The 16,221-nt window shown below is 47.5% G+C and overlaps 1 protein-coding gene across 1 annotated transcript; it reads right to left on the bottom strand.

Annotated features, from left to right (window-relative positions):
• Positions 1-1,329: 1,329 nt before the first annotated feature.
• On the bottom strand, positions 1,330-15,983 carry vwf (von Willebrand factor). Its single transcript, XM_049723965.2, has 53 exons — positions 15,461-15,983; positions 15,336-15,387; positions 14,997-15,140; positions 14,772-14,874; positions 14,487-14,695; positions 14,153-14,274; positions 13,849-14,068; positions 13,641-13,763; positions 13,465-13,576; positions 13,361-13,407; positions 13,157-13,293; positions 12,858-12,996; positions 12,548-12,648; positions 12,291-12,486; positions 11,720-11,935; positions 11,391-11,637; positions 11,219-11,316; positions 10,924-11,075; positions 10,696-10,799; positions 10,481-10,619; positions 10,274-10,408; positions 9,908-10,054; positions 9,685-9,825; positions 9,479-9,577; positions 9,192-9,348; positions 8,951-9,118; positions 8,748-8,883; positions 8,377-8,674; positions 7,150-8,266; positions 6,956-7,060; positions 6,738-6,881; positions 6,538-6,672; positions 6,307-6,465; positions 6,134-6,180; positions 5,871-6,048; positions 5,465-5,694; positions 5,204-5,393; positions 4,794-5,135; positions 4,485-4,723; positions 4,318-4,420; positions 4,172-4,243; positions 3,905-4,009; positions 3,636-3,838; positions 3,427-3,576; positions 3,224-3,340; positions 2,982-3,162; positions 2,823-2,863; positions 2,578-2,694; positions 2,403-2,501; positions 2,134-2,262; positions 2,015-2,054; positions 1,848-1,945; positions 1,330-1,768 (listed from the first exon to the last, which is right to left on the bottom strand). The coding sequence occupies exons 1-53, from the start codon at positions 15,464-15,466 to the stop codon at positions 1,583-1,585; spliced, it is 8,475 nt and encodes a 2,824-aa protein (XP_049579922.1). The 5' UTR covers positions 15,467-15,983; the 3' UTR covers positions 1,330-1,582.
• Between the last annotated feature and the right edge of the window lie 238 nt (positions 15,984-16,221).

The raw sequence follows: 16,221 nt of genomic DNA, 5'->3' as shown, positions 1-16,221 counted from the left end.
TTTTAAACACTATCTATCCATCTTCTGTAATATTTTCCTTACTTGGGGTGCAGGTATGCTGGAGCCTAACTCAGCCAACTTTGGGTGGGAGGCGGGGTACACCCTGGACCAGTCAGTCATCAGATATGTTTTAAAAACTATACAGAACATTTCAAAACATAGTAAATAGGTGCTTCACTTTAAAATAGTTAAAGTAAAAAATAAAACTACGGAGCAACTTAAACAAGCAGTAAAATATATCAGCAAAATAACCATATTTTATTTTATTTTTTAAAGAAAAAAAAAGTGATAATTGAGCAATAATAAATCAAGGTTGGACGACAACCGTGAGTGTGATTAAAGAGATTTAAAAAAAATATGAGACCATAAAAGGCTGTGTGAAGACTGACTTACAGAATATATTTTGGCGATGATAATTAAGAGTAATTTAATTTAATTAAACCATGGCACTAATGTGGAAAAAAACTGGGAATGTGTTTAATTCAACACTTGTGCGCATCCGGATGGTCAGATGGGTGGGGGCGGGGGGGTTCTCGACTCACACGCACCCCGATTAAAACACAACAGTGACATAAACAGTAAATAATTCACGAAAAAAGAAGTTGGGGAAAAGAGTCAAGTACTTTGTCCAAAATTTAAACAGGCGCCAAACGTGAAACATTAAAAGTACACATGACACGCACAACCCGAGAAGTTAAGTGCTAAATAGGCATTTTTTGTTTTTTTAAGGGCACAATCACAGAAAGAGACGATTGGATACTCACTAGTGCTCGTGGACGATCAGATGGCTGCAGCGTGGATATGGAAGATAATGGTGATGATGATAAGAAGAAGAAGAAGCGCGAGGTGCGCACTGGCGTGGGCCCGAGATGGTGGACAATCCGCACGCGCTCCCGACACCCCCTGGGCTTAGCTCGGCGCGCTCACGCCAGCCCGCTAATTCCCCTTGAGTCCTAGTGACATACCGGGACATCTTGATGGCTTTAAAACGAAAGTCTAGAAGAGGAAAAAGTCACAGAAAAAGAATAATAACAGCAGCAACAATTCGTTCTTTTAGCTCATGCTGTCAGTGAGTTAACATAAATATTTGTAAAACTACTTACCAACGTGTAATTTTTTCAAAAGACTGATGCTCAAGAAAAACAATGACATTTTGATAAATATTTGTAATTTGTTAAATTGCAGGAAATTCTATTTTCACGTAAATTGGCAGCCAGATTGTTTCTTCTTCGGTTATCAATAGAGGATTTAAAGACAACCTGCGCCACCTAAAGGACTATCATGGAATCGCATAATCAGTGTAATAATAAAGAAGACAATGATATGAAATTAGGAATATAGCATATCGGTATTTATTGTAAACTTGGGTTATTGCTTCTGATAGTGTTTCGGCCAGCAGAGGCCTTGCTGGCCCCTGCTGTCGTACTGATATAGTGCTTTTTACTTATAAAGCCTTGGAGCATTTGTTTGAATTACAAAAACAGAATGATTTTTATTGTATATGGTGTGTGGTTGAATACGGGTGGATACATTTGTCTTGGATACAGACAACCAAAGGATGAGAGCCAACTTCTGGTGGCTTCTAGGTGCAGTGTTTGGACTGACAGTTGCACCCGGTGACAGATAGGACAGTGTGGTGGCTGTGGGTTCCGTTGGCACACAGGACGGGAACGCTGACGGGCTCTGTCTCCGTGGCGACACAACACACACACTCTTGCTCCACCGCGGCCCTCTGGAGGGAGTACATGGACTTACTGCGACATTTACCCTGAGCGACAGATGGTGAATGGTTAGTTTTGGGACTACAGTGATTTTTGCTGGATCATCAAATGAATGTGTCCCTTTACCTCACAGTAGTACAAATCAATCTGCTTCTCTGATTGGCAGTCGTCTACTTTGACATAGTTGAGTGTTCCCGCCGTCCTCCGGCATTCTGACTCTGTACCTTCTCACCAAAACGTGTACACCGTTTTAAAAACAGACTTAAAAACAAATGAGTCGTTGCCCTACTTACACATCTCGCAGCATGTTGTTCCAATCTGGCTCACGGTCCCCTGAGAACAAACAGAATCGTTCCGTTAGTGAAAACAGTGGTGAAGTTTGAGCGTGAATACGTATGGGTTGCTCTGGCACCCCTTGTTCGAGGCACAATCGGCGGTTGAAAGGCGGGCAGGTGGTCGTTCGGATTTGAAGGGCCAGGTCTCCTTTGCTGTTGATACCACAAGCGTACTGGTTGCAGCCATCTTCCTTTGTGGTGTTCACCTGCAAATACAGGATACCTTAAAATAAGATTTATGTATTTGTGTCCTTTTTATAGCAAAACGTAATCATAGAAGCAAATATTTTTTAGAATAAAAACAATTCCTGTAGCCTGGAGATATTAAGATATAGTGCGTGCATACCTGAAAACTCATTCGCTTCCCATCGGGCATTTGTAAAAAGCATGTTGTGGCGACACAACGTCCGCAGCAGGCGCCCTCCACTTTCTGCTCCGTGTATCCCTGCGGTGACCATTACATGTTAATTTCCACACAACATAGCTACACTGTACGAATGCAAGACATAGGAAATATGTACCATGGGACAAGGAGTACAGGTGGTTCTCCTGCAGGAGAGCCTGTGTTTCTTGATGAAACCGCCCTCCACGATGCATTCGCATTGTGTGCACAAGTCAACCATCAACATTTCCCCTGCCTACACATTCAAACAACAAAAATATCACACTAATCAGTATACAAATAAACACGTGTTGTTCCCCTTAACATTATAAAACACATCAAAATTATTAACCATTAAAAAAAATAAATAAATAGAATCCTTACTCCTATGAGCGTGTGGTTGAGGACGCAGACATCCAAAGGAGCTGTGAAGGAGATAGATCATAATCAACATGAGCTGAGTACGCCCTCTGCTGGAAAATCACTGCAACTGCATTTCGGTAGACCCCGATGTTTGACTTTTGTGTCATGTGTGATATTTACCACAACGGCAGCGGGGACAACAGTCCTGCGTATCGCAGCGTAATTCGGATCCCAGCGGGCAGGACGGTGTCTCCATGGCGGTGCAGCTGATGTTGGCGGAGGAGATGAACACCTCGTCGTTCACCCTCACGCACTTGAACATGACACATTTGTCACGAGGAGACTCCCATTGCTCCCCAACCTATAAACACACAGCGAACAAATTTAATTTGGGAAAATCGGGGTCAGAATTTTTTGTCAACCTGTCTAAGGGTTCCTCCGATCAGAGCGTCCCCTCGCGATTCTCCGCCCGACTCCACACAACTCGTTGCTCTGCACTTCCCGCAGCATTCTCCGCTGGATTGTGTGTATGTTGAACCCTGTTGAATATCAGCCATGATTCTTTCTATCAATATCAATAAAGATTTATAAATTCCACAAGAAAATGATTTTTTTTTTGTCTCACCAGCGGGCAGTTCCGTTGGCACACCGGCGTGGAGCACTGAGCGATGTGAAGTGACGTGTCCTTGTCCTGGAGTTGGCTGCAGCTGCATTTCTCGCATCCCTCATCCCACTTGCTGCCTAGCGGATGGACCACGTCACCCACAACACATACCTGTTGGATAATCGTTTTGGTATTATCGTCGCCAGGCAGAGTCCAGATGAAACACTTACTTTGTCCGGCAGGCAGTTTATCTCGGTGCAACCGCAGTCGTCCGTCTTGGAGGCCGTGATGAAGCCGGGCGGGCAAGTGCGGGTGATGTTCTGGCAGTTACACGAGCACTCGAACACATCGCAGCATTTTGTTTTTTTGACTGTCAGCCGGCGATGGGCGCCGCATGAAATGAGACTGACAGCGCAATTCTCCTTCTTGCAAACTGGGCGGTGGGAAAAAAGAGCCACGTGAAAATCGAAGAGTTGATCGCTGGTGTGTGATCACCTACCGCACTCGTGGATGGCTTGACATTCTCCGGGGTTTTTTAGAACCAACACCTCACCATCTTCACAGCGGGGAGCCTCGGGAACATCACAGCTCGACAGATCACACACTGAAAAGAGGGAGAACATGAGTTATATGGACATATTTAAAAAAAAATAAAAAATCAAAATACCACAAGGATGAAGAATTACAGCCCAGTTTTTGCTAGCCTTGCTAAACTCAATTTGTTTCGAGTGGGTTGTGCTGTCTCATGCAAATTATTTGCACGTACCGCATTCATACTCTGGGCAGCACTTGGATTCGCTCTTCAGCTTCAGCACCTCGCAGGCTCCGCACACCGGTGCTACACACACACAACACAAAACATTCATGAGTGGCTAAGTTAAGACACAAAAAAGTTCAACAGAGCGTACTCGCCTTTTAGGTCGCTGCACGGCCGAGCGGTGCAGTTGACGTTTTGTCGGTCCAAACACGAGCAAATCAAACACGGGTTGTCATCCGGTACCCAAGTCTGCAGATACTACGCACACACAACACACACATTGCTTTCTGTTTTGTAGCGCCTTACTATTCATGACTCTAACCTGATAGGCGCGTCCACGATGGTCCACGCACTGCTTGCACTTCTCTGGTGACACACACACTCCCCGATGCAAAACGGTCCCGCTCGGACAGAAACAACCCTCGGTGGGTGTGTCTGTGCAGGAGGACCCGTTACCCACGGCGACCGACCAGTCCCCTCGCATCGGTGGTGGGCTGTTACAGTCTTCCACGCAGCCCGTGCGGCACGCACTGTACTTCATGGTGGGGGGGCACTCGAAGGCTGTTGGAGACATGTTGATGTTCAAAACAAAAGTGATGGAAGAACTTCCAAGACCAGATATCAGACTTACGGCAGATATGGGGACTTCTCCAATCGATACACACACCCCTTTGTCTACACAAGAGCGCGTATGCTGAAATGAGCTCGCACACGTCCGACTCCTGACACGCCTGCTCCTCGCATTTGGTGAGGAACATCAGAACGGGGATGTGCGCGTGACAGGCCTCAAAGACTTGCGAACGCAGGGCCTGGCATCCCATGGCCGCCCCGGTGGAGCACACCACCTTGCGCTTGGGCACGCACACGCCCGTGTCACCGGCCGCCGTCCAGTCGGAGATGAAGGTCATCTGGTTGGAGGTGGGGCTGCCGTCACGCAAGGAGAGAATGTTGGCGGATTGTTCTCCGCAAGCCCCTGGGGAGGAACAGGATAAGTTCCGTTATTTTTCAAAATTCCTATTCAAAAATTTCATCCATAATTACCGCAGAGTCCGGCAGTGCGGCCACTGATGCTGGAATTATACAGTGTGATGGTGAACTCGTTGCTCTGGGGCGTGAACGTCAAAACGTAGCCGTGGTCAGACTTGAGCTGCATCATCACACCGCCGAATCGCACCAGCTCCAGACCCTCATGCCTCCACGGAAGCGAAATCTCCTCTCTTCCAATTAATGCCTGCACAGATTGAGGAAATATTTTAAAGCAGGGGTGACTTTGTAAATAATAATTCGAGAAAGTCCACTTACAGTCATATCATCCTTCAGTAGAAGTTTTTGCGGCCCGTGGGTCACCTCGATGGCTTTCATGCAGACGTGGTTGAACTGTGCCGAGTCCTGACAAGGGCCGTTGTGGAGCTTGACCTCCGAACCTTCGCTGACAGCGAGGAGGGTGTAGGAGCACAGGCCCTCTGAGTCCAGCCTGAGTGGCAAGCTGTCAAATCGCACCACGTGATTGGTGGAGCTGCCGATGCAAATGCCTGGCAACGCATAAAAACAAAGGCAGGCAGGTCAACTATTCAATTGAATTTCCTTTTTCGCTGTAAGAATCAGATTTTTTTTTTTTTTAATGGGCAGCATTCTCCAAAATATAAAACCCGATCCGTGTCATTTGAATCATGTGACTTATTGTTCACATTCCGAGTGTTGTCCATACACGGGCATTCCCAATGGCAGCTGCAGGCCTCTTGGACTTTGACAGGCAGCATGTTGTTCCTGCACACCGGCGGCTCCAATCTATCGCAGCTGACTTTGTGGTTCTGCACGGTTACGGCTCCGCTGGGATGGCAAAGCACCGAATGGCAGCCGTTCTCCAGTAGCCATGACTCTCCAGGCTGTGGCGCAAGAGTTCCAAAAAAAAAAATCTATCATAGCACAATGCAGTGATTTTTCTGGATGTGTTGATGTTGCGTAACTCACTTTTCTCTCGGCGCCGCTGTCATCAACGCAAACTCCGGGCGGACCAGCTGAGAGCCAAAGCAAATCACAGCCAACAACTACCGTCATAATCAGCGATAGTATTAAAAGGACAACAATGCTGCCCCGTTTTGAGTTATTTTCAGCTGTGTCCAAGTGTATGCGAGGACAGGCACCTCTGCAGATTCTTTCTGCGTAACCCCGGTCCAAAGTCAGCAGCATCCGTAACTGATCCATACTCTTTAAGTGCAAGATGTTGTCTTGTTTGCGGCCGACAGTGACCAGCTCGTTCTGCTCGTAATCCGGACCCACGCCGATGGGGAACACGGACACACCTGAAGGACAAGTGATGAATGAGACGATCTCGTAAATTATTGAAAAATTAGATTGCAGAGTCATTTTTTTACCTGCGGCCAGTGCCTCATTGGCCGCTTCTTGGACCTGATCGGTTGACTTGTCGGTCACGATCATCACCACAGCTTTGGCCACGCCTACTCGTCCTCCTTTAATGGCCTCTTGGACGGCGTACCGCAATGCCGAGCCTGAACCGGACACACGGCGGTGAGTTGGATGACTTTTGCATTTAACCTGTTTTGATATCGTCTACCGAGTGCTGGGGCCGCTGTTTTCCTTCCGGGAATGTTGTCCACCATGTCGAGGAGACGGGACTTGATCTGCTGCCTGCTCAAGGTGAACTCCGTGGTGAGGGTGTCGCCGTACTGGATCACGCTCACCTGAGTGCCATTCGGACCTACGTGCGGATGAAATGGGACGATGTTAAAAGGACAGGTTTCTTCTCACTTGCGAGCCAAAATCTCAACCTACCCACATCCACCGTGTTGATGAAGGCTTTCACAAAAGTCTTCATGTCTTCAAACTGTTCTCCGGACTTCAGCAGGAAAAGCACGTCCACGGGTGTCTTGCAGGGCACTGGCACATTGAATTTTTTTTTTTTTTTTAATATGTCGACACTAGTGAGGCTTCATTATATATGCAAAGAGGTGGCGTGCTGTTTCTACCTGTGGGCGGGAGGCTGGCGAGCGTTGGGTGGACCACAGGTACCAGCGTGGGGAAGCGTGGCGTGACTGTGGTGCGTGTGATGTTCACAACACGGTGGACCAGTTTTTTGAGTTGCGTGTAGTCCTCCACCATCATGGGACGCCGCGGCGAGCTGAAAGGGAACAAGTCCACCTCCCGTACCTTGGAGCCGACTCCGATGGGATACACGTGTGTCTCGGTGCTGGTGATCGACGGGCGCGTCACTGTGTCTGTGGGCGGGTTTTCCGTCACCAGGAAGACCAGCTGCGGTGGGGTGGGACCGCGTGGAGGCGGGACGGTGGGGGTGTCGTTAAAGACAGTTGCCACGGCGGCGCCGGTGTTTGTCTTGCTTCCGCCCCGCCAACGAATCTCCCTGAGACGCTGGAGCAGCAACATCCTCTGGTATTTCAAATCCCAGCGGCGGATCTCCACGGTCACCGTGACTGAGTATTGAATCACCGTGATGCGGATGGACTCCTCGTTCTCTGACATCTGCGTTATAACGTCCTCCAGGAACAGGAGGGATTTATTAAAGTGAGCCTCGCCGACTGAATCGGAGCCTTCGATGATGAACGTCACTTCCTTGCTCGGTGGTCGAGAAGAAGGCGCTGTGGTGGTTTTTGGAGACAGGATGGAAGGGACGGTCGAAGTGGTGGTGAGGTGTTTGGTAGGGATGGGTTCAGGTCGAGGAGAGCGAGTGGTGGTGGTCGTGCTGGGTTTTGGCTCCAGCCCCAAAGTGCAAAGATAGTCGGTCAATTCTAAAAGGCGATCGGGCAGCTCGGCAGCGCTACTCAGCACGTAGGCCCTGTTCGCTGGGATAGCTTTTGTGATGTCGTTAATCTGCGCCATGCTCACGCCGGGACCGAGGGCCACGGTCAGCGTGGTGATGCTCTTTCTGCGGAGCATGTTGATGAATGGCCGCATGGGCCGAGGGTTGGTGCTGGCCGTCAGGATGATGGCCACGCGGCCGGCGTGCTCTCGTTTGTTCTTGTCGTAGATGTTGTAAGAGAGATATTTAATGGCCTCGTCCAAAAAGGCGACGTCACCTCCGGCGTAGTGGAGTTCGCGCACGGTCTTCTTAAACAGCCACTTCTGAACCTACTCATGATGAAAAGTTCAAAGGAAGGAATGCTTTAATGCCACAAGATTTTTTGTTTTTGCTACTGCTGGATTCAAGAATGAAAATACAATCCCATGGCTCGACCTACCTCTAAATTATACGTTTTGACTCCAGAGTAGTAAACCAACACGGCAGCTCGAGTGTGAGCCGAGCCCAAGCGGAAGGGCTCCACTACTCCCAGTATAAATTCTTTCGTGGTCTGAAACTCGGTTTCGCTCAGTGCGGTGGAGCCATCCAGCAGGAAAACCAGATCCATGGCGCGGTCGCACGTCCCCTCGGGCATCATGGTGGTCATTGGGATGGTCGTAAACACGGCGGAGGGAAGGGTTGGTGCGACGGTGCTCAAAGTGCAAGCCTCGCAGGTTAGCGTGTTGTTTTCGCAGTGACTTGAGGACAAAAAGAATGAATTGATAATTCAGTTCTTTTTTTTATCCAAATGAAAACCTATTTGGCACTTACCATATTTTGCAGTGGGCGGGGTCATGGCGGCTGATGATGACTTTGTTGCCGTGGGAGATTCTCTGACCCTCATGGACGCAAACTTGACACTGAGTGGGCTCAACACACTTCATGGCCACCTCGTCCAACAATTGGCCTGAGAACAAGGTGAAGAGCGTTAAAACATTCTCGAGTGGCTCAATAAAAGGTCCAAAATAAGGCACCTGGGGGGCAGTTTGCATGACATCCTTCCACACATGTGAGGGCGCATTGGAGAGGATCGGGGTGCTGGCAGGTGACGGGACAGGCGGGGGCGCAAGTGTTGTACCTCCACTGGCATAACTCCTCTCCTGTCGCCGGGTTCTTCGGGTTCAACCCCTCACAGCTCATCGCTATAAAGAAAACTCGTGTTATGATTTCAGGCTGAAAGAACTCGGCGACCACCACGATGTTCTTCACGCTCACGGCAAAGCTCATTGGATCTCCAGTTGACGGGTACGCCCTTTTGCGAACAAGCTTGAGCGTAGGCTGCAATGACGTCACAAAAACAAGCGCAGTCGCCCACGGACGGGCAAGTGCACGCCGCCTCGGTGCACATCTTTACGTATGGTTCGGCATCCACCTAAAGAAATGCATAAAGGGAAGAAACATAATTAAGCCTGTCTTACTCAACGTACAAAAAGTAGATATATAAAAACCAATTTATTTTTGCTTTCATCTCAGATTTTTGGGATTTCTGCTGCGATACTCACTTGACTGTTGCACTCTTTAAAAATGGGGCCAGTGAGCACGCGGCATGACTGCTCAACTGTTACCAGTCTGACGATGTTGTCGGCGCATGGAACAGGTACCTGGAAACAAAAATATGATGCAACATTCTTATGTCATAAAAGCAGCCCCAGACTTATTTAATATATTTTTTTTTTCTTCTCCAAACCACATGACTCATATACATTACCTGTGTGACATCAGCACAGCTGGGCGCAACCTTCCAAGAGTTCCCAAAATGCAAAGAATCCACCTCCAGCTGATTGTTACTGCTGACCAGGTCATTATTCACGTTCCCGTCAAAGTTACCGCACAGACCACACACCCGGTTCTACAAAAAAAAAAAGACAGTCAAAAAATAAAGAATCAAAATGGCGCTCCACACACAAAAAAAAAAGTAAATACATCTGTACCCTGTATTCTGCTGATATGTGGACCAGAAGGTGGGTTGCCTTGTCCCAGCTAAGGGAAATATGTTTGCCGAGCAGGAGGGTGTAGAATTGACCAGATCGGATGATCTCCACCTGCGCGTTTTGTGGTACTGGGGTCTTCATCCGCACCTGGGTAAAGACCAAAACAAAAACATAAAAATGCACGTTTACTCTTCATAAGTTTGCTTATTAATTTTATTGCATATGAACCTATTCTAAACTATTGGCAGAAAAACTTTGGTGGGCTGTATGCTCTTTCTGTAATACCAGAGGATGCCACAAGATGGCGTTTTGATTTTATTATTATTTAAAAAACCTTTTCATTCCAAAAAAAAAAATCAAGGCTACCTCGCCATTCTGCATCACAATCAATCCTCCTTGGTAGTAGACCGACACAGACTTGGCACAGCGATGTCCCACAATGCCACAGGCTTCATTCTCCACAAGCACTCTGAAGGTCCCCTCATCTCCATTACAATTATCCTGTGTTCAATGAAAGTAAAAAAAATATATTTATAAAAACCCTTATGACACGCAGTTACTTCTTTGTCTTACCTGGACCAGGACATACTGACAGAGACCAGGAAAGGAGTACTTAAGGCCATCAAAGGTGACGTAATGGGCCTCCCCGACGGTGCGGCACACGCCGTCACAAAACTTCTTGGTGCAGCGCCATATCCTCTTCTCGCATACGCTGTCATATAAAAAAAAGGTCATGCGATCAACAAGATGACCATTGTCCAAAAAAAATAAAATAATAAAATACTTACCAGGTGTTGCAGTCCACCAGTATGCTTTGTCCCGACGCATAGGGCTTGTTGTTATGGTAACAAGGACACTCCTCTGGCACAATACAGCCTCCATGGTGGCGTACCTGAAATATCAAATAAATGTTCATCTCCACAAGGAATAACTTCAACTTTCTGCCACCCACATCTTCATTTCTAAATTACAATAATAAGAATATCAATTGCATGCATGAAGCTCCCACTACCTACTGTGCCGGGTGGACAGAGGCAGCCGGGGATACAAGCAAGTGAGACGCAGGGGAGGTTTGCATTCTGGCAGTTTCTGGCACATTCCAGGCCTTTTTCACCTGCGTTACACTTTGCGTGGACTAGTGGAGGTTGACATGTTGTAGAGCGCCTTTCTGAAAGTACCAACATGTTTGTTGTCTTTAATTGTCGCTTTGTTTGCTCATTTCAACTACATGTTTTTCTATATTGTTGACTATCATTTATCACAGGTGACCTTTCACCCAAAATATAATTATTATAATGTGTTGAATTTCACCTCTGGAGGGTGCCAGGTCGTTGTCGTCGTAGAAGAGATCAGACAGCAATGTGCTTGTTTCTGCAGAGCTGCAGCGCATGGATCCATTCTCGCAGTAACTGTAAATATAAAACACTCGGTTAAAAAAAAAAAAAGTGTCCCAAGAGTGTATTTTTACGATACGCCAACAGACCAAATGCTGTTGTGATCGGCGTAGACGTCATTGGGCTGGTACAGCTGTCCGTCATGCAGGCACGTGCACTGGTCCGCCGTCACACACTCTCCGGAGTCGCTCAGGTACTTTCCAGCTGGGCAAAAACAACCCTCCTCACACACTCTCTCCCCTCCGCATCCACCCTCTGCTCCGGATAAGGAGCGGCAAGTGCGTTCGCACAGGCTGCCGCAAGCTTCGTACACTCGGCCGCTGGTGCACTCCATCTCTGAGGATTGAAATCGAATCAAATGTGGTGTCAACTCATGAAACTCAATTTTTTTGGTGTAAATATAAATGAGTGTTTTTACGGCAGAGGGAGGGAGAACGCCAGTGGAGCAGCACCCCTTTGGCGGCGCAGGCTGCTGCATAGGAGGCCAAGGCGGAGCAGAGGCACTGGTCGCCGTCCACACATGAGCAAACGTCATAACGGCAGAACTTCTGGAAAGGAGCTGGATTAACCAGGAAGTGGCACGGGCTGAAGACATCTGACATCAGCATTGAGCAGCCTTCTTCTGCAAAACGAACTGAAGAAAAAAAAAAAAAAGCAGGTTGGAGATTAGCTTTACAAATCACCACCTATCTGTTTATTTCTGTGACGTCCATCCTAAACGAGTCACCGCAAAATGTATTTGGGACTTTTCTGTAATGCGCTATGAGGCCACAAGATGGCGCCAAAGCCCTGGCCTATAGCAAGATAGCAATATATATGACCTTTGCATGTTGGAGAGGAGCTAAATTCAGCCTGGGTTGTAAGGTGGAGTTCTTCACCACTTTTACATTTAGAGTTTATTGATAAATTATGCAGGTCTTGGAGGATTCACTGCAGTGTTGACGTGTGTGTTGCTGAGTCACCATCTGCATGTGTGTGTGTGTGTTCACCTCTTTTGGGGTTGACAGCACAGGGATCTGTCACAACTTTGTGGGCTGACTTGCAGTCGCTGTTGATTCTCCAAGACAGACCAAACGCTAGCGGGCCCGCCTCAACCAGGCCGGATGTGGACAAGAAATCATCGCCTTGGTTACCGTTGTAGTTACCGCACAAACCGCAAGTCTGTCCCGCCCAGCGTGGGCCCAGCTGCAAAAAAAAAGGCGGGTAATATTTTAAAACTTGCCTTGCTTACCAAGACTGAATGTACCTTTAAGAGCACTCGGCCCCTCCCATCCCAGTCAAGACGCAGATTATCTCCATACTTGAGGAGCACGGATGACTGGACAGATCTCTGGATGTGCAAGTGACCTGGAAATTGAAAAGCGGTGATGATTAAGGAATGTCCATTTTGTTTTATTTTCCTAATGAAATATAAAATTTAGTCAATAGCCTTTTGAATGCTTAAACCTTGACAGAGGTCTGCATTCCCCGAATTCTTGTATCCCCCCCATATCCACTCTTGCATGTCACTCTCTTTGAGTGACAAAAGGCAGCTGCTCCCCGTAAAAATGCCATACCGTGATGCATTGGGGTTTGGATGTCCATGCCGTTGACAGAAACCATTCCTCCGTGCTTCAGCTTTACTGTCATGTCCTCCAGGGAAGGTAGAGTGAGAGTCACGGAACGAGTACACACAGCCTCCTGATCATCTGCGCACTGAAAGACAGTTTGGTAATAAGCTGTCAGACACGCACACAAAGAGTGACAGAAGGAAAATGCAAAGTTATTATCCTGCCAAAAATGTTTTGTGAGTTCTTATGTGACGTGATCTTAGCCATGGTGTTTAGAAAGTTCTCCAGATCTGCTTCTTTCCAACCTGCACATTCTCAATGATGACAGAGAAGTCTTGCTCGGCACAGTCTCCAGCCAGCAGGTAGTGACACGGGCCGGTGAAGGTGAAGAATTTGTTGTCAAAGGTCTTGAAGTGGGACTGACCCACCACCAGACATTCACCTGGAGAGCAGAAGAACAATTGTGAACGCTTGAATCATGCAGTGTAAATGCGATTCACGTCGCTCACCGGGGCAACCTTCGTTGGTGCATTCCCACGACCCGTGTCGACACACGCTGTGGAAAAAAAAAACACACTAAGTTGACGTTCTGAAAATACGTCCATCCACTCACCAGGTGTTGCAGTCTTGAGAGATGGTGGAACCCGGAGGGAATTGTCGCCCCATGTGCACGCAGGAACACTGAGACACCTCCACGCAGCGGTTTCCATCCAACACTTTACCCGCTGAAAAGTACACACACTAATTAACACACACGAAGGAAAGCTTGGAAAGTCAGTAGTTAGTTACCGGGGCACGTGCATCCATCCACGCAGTCCTCCTTGCAGATCTCCTGGATGTTGAGACTATGGCAGGTGGTGGAGCAGGACTTGGTGCATTCGCTGTAATGCATTCCGATGGGACATTTGGGGACTGTACACACACACATGTAGACGCTTGCGAATTACAGTGTCAGTATTTCTGCTGGGCATTAGATTTTTTTTTTTTTCTTACTTACAGCATTCGCTCTCCTGCTGCCACCCCCGTAAAAGCATCCCATGGGCGTGACACGTGCGGGCGTACTCGAGAAGGACCGGACAGTAGCAGTCTTCGGTGTCTCCATGGCCGCAGTGGCACGCCTCCTCCTGGCACAGGGACAGGAAGGCCTCGGGTGGGACCAAGTGAGCGCAGTGCAGGAACACGGCTGATGTTTGCAATACGCTGCAACTGGACAGAATCTAGGAAAAGACGTTTTATACCTCATCAGTATTATAAGAAAAAAGCATCATGTTTATTCGATATGGAACGTCTGTGTGGCTGACCTCCGAAGTGTCTTTGGAGCTGTTGCAGGAAAGACTGGGAGTCGAAACCCGTCTGCAGACTTGACCTGCCCCCTTTACCGCCCACGAATTGGCAAAGTCGTAACTATCCGCTGTGAGGAATCCTGAAATGACGCACAGCGCGTAGATGTTGACAAGCTTCCTCATTAATCTCCTGCTGCTCTTTTTGCTTTGTTGATATTTTTCCTTGAACCTCGTTATCTTTTCCTGTATGGAATAGCTTCTCTTCCTGTTTCTGAGCACCGGGTGACTCGAAGCGTTTCCGAAATTCTCAGGAACGTGCAGCTTTGGTGGTCTCGGATGAACGCGTGCGTACCTTCTTGAGCGGTGTATTCATCAGCCACCGCCGCGTTGAAGTTACCACAGAGGCCGCAGGTGTGGTTGGCGTGGTGTTTGGTGAGCGTCAAGGCGACGTTGGTTGCGGTATCGATGGTCACCGTGAAGCCAAACTCCTCGCTCCACAGTTTGTAGAACCCCAGCTCCTGGCCAGCAAACACCGAGTGCGACGCGTACGGCAGAGAAAGTCTGTAAAACGGAAAAAATATGACATTTTGATTTAGAACCAGGACATTCTAAGTTTTTCTCTCCTGTTTAGCTTTACCTGGTTTCTCCCTGTGATAATCTCCCGTCGACCGACAGATGCAACTCAAAGACATCCCCGAGGAAGAGCGTGACTCCGGTTCTTTTGCCGCCGACAAAATCGCCTGCGGGTGAATCACAGCGTGCGTCGTTTTACTTTTGCCGTACCAAAATGAAGCGCAATTAGATAAAACGTAGCTCTTCCTATCCATCAATATTCGAGAGTATTTTTGACGGGCTCACCCACCCAGCAGCGTGAAAGAGCGACGTTTGCAATCCCCGGCCAGCAGGTAGCTGCAGTCTCCGGGAAATTGGTACAAAACCCCGTCGAAGGTGTGAACGTGGTGCCGTCCGAAGAGGCTGCATCGCCCCGTCATACCTGCTACGCATGCTGCACGACCACATTCACAAAAATCTCGTCATGTTTCAAATAGCAAAAATTTACATTTTAAAAAAAAGAAGTAAATTAATTTGGCTAGTTTGTAGCCTTGTGGTTGAGATGGAGTCGAGTCCAGCTGACTTTGGCCATAAAGTGGGAGCACATTCACATTAATGGATAATTTAAAATATATTTTTTTCCACCCACCTGTCAGATGAAGCAGAAACCAAATTGCTCTCAAACACCTGCCGGCGCACAACTGAAACACAAACACATGCTTCATCCCATGATCCTCTTAAAATGACTTCCTGAATGAAACAAAAGTACCGTACCTCCATAGCGCAACAATCGGCTAATCCGCAAATCTTGCGACAACAAAAAAATGCTCGTACAATCCCCGAAAATCCTGCAATGGGAGCTCTACATGGTGTGTCACGTAACAGGCTCAAATGAAAATGGGGTCAAAAATTTCAAAAGCCTTACTCAAAAGTTCTTCATTTATATTGAGGAGAGCCCTTCCCACTTTGTTATTGTGCCCTTAGCTTTCCCTCCTCCCTACATCAGGTTATGTCAAGAAGGGCAGAATATCAGTCGGTACGTGTAGAGCGACAACCATCAGACCGCCACGGTGAGACAATACCAGGATATGCCCACTGATGGTCTGGCTGAGTGATTAGCTTGCTGGTACAAACCCGTATCAGGGCCAATCCAAACAATTGTGCTACGAAACAAACTGTCGGGGAAGATACTGAGGCCACAAGCGCAAACGTATGACTAATTCATGCCAGACATTGCATAAAAACAATGGAAAAGAGTTCTTTGGAAATGTTGAAAAGAAAATCACCTGTCAGATGGGTAAACAATTAACAGGAGTTAAAAACATTTCCTGGTAATCCCAAAATCGCTGCAGAATTTCTTGATTGATTGAAATGCAGGAAATGGAAAGAAATATTTCATTTAGAGAACAATGAAAAGAGGATATTAAAATGATGATTGCCTGAAAGGACATCATTTTGTCTAGCCAAATTTCAAAGCTCTTGATGAGAAATTAACCAATTACTATTTTGTCTACTCAAAACATTTATTTTGTTGC

Source organism: Syngnathus scovelli, chromosome 6, assembly GCF_024217435.2.
Source record: "Syngnathus scovelli strain Florida chromosome 6, RoL_Ssco_1.2, whole genome shotgun sequence".
NCBI classification, from domain to species: Eukaryota; Metazoa; Chordata; class Actinopteri; order Syngnathiformes; family Syngnathidae; genus Syngnathus; species Syngnathus scovelli.
The sequence above is the reverse complement of the archived record's forward strand: the minus strand, read 5'-3'. Positions and strand labels throughout refer to the sequence as shown.

What these genes read in the sequence shown, in the direction of transcription:
- vwf (XM_049723965.2), bottom strand. An exon ending in TCTCAAGACTGCAACACCTG is followed by an intron (nt 13,408 to 13,464) that starts GTGAGTGGATGG and finishes TTTTTTCCACAG; the next exon opens with CGTGTGTCGACACGGGTCGT. An exon ending in GGGGCCGAGTGCTCTTAAAG is followed by an intron (nt 12,487 to 12,547) that starts GTACATTCAGTC and finishes TTTTTTTTGCAG; the next exon opens with CTGGGCCCACGCTGGGCGGG.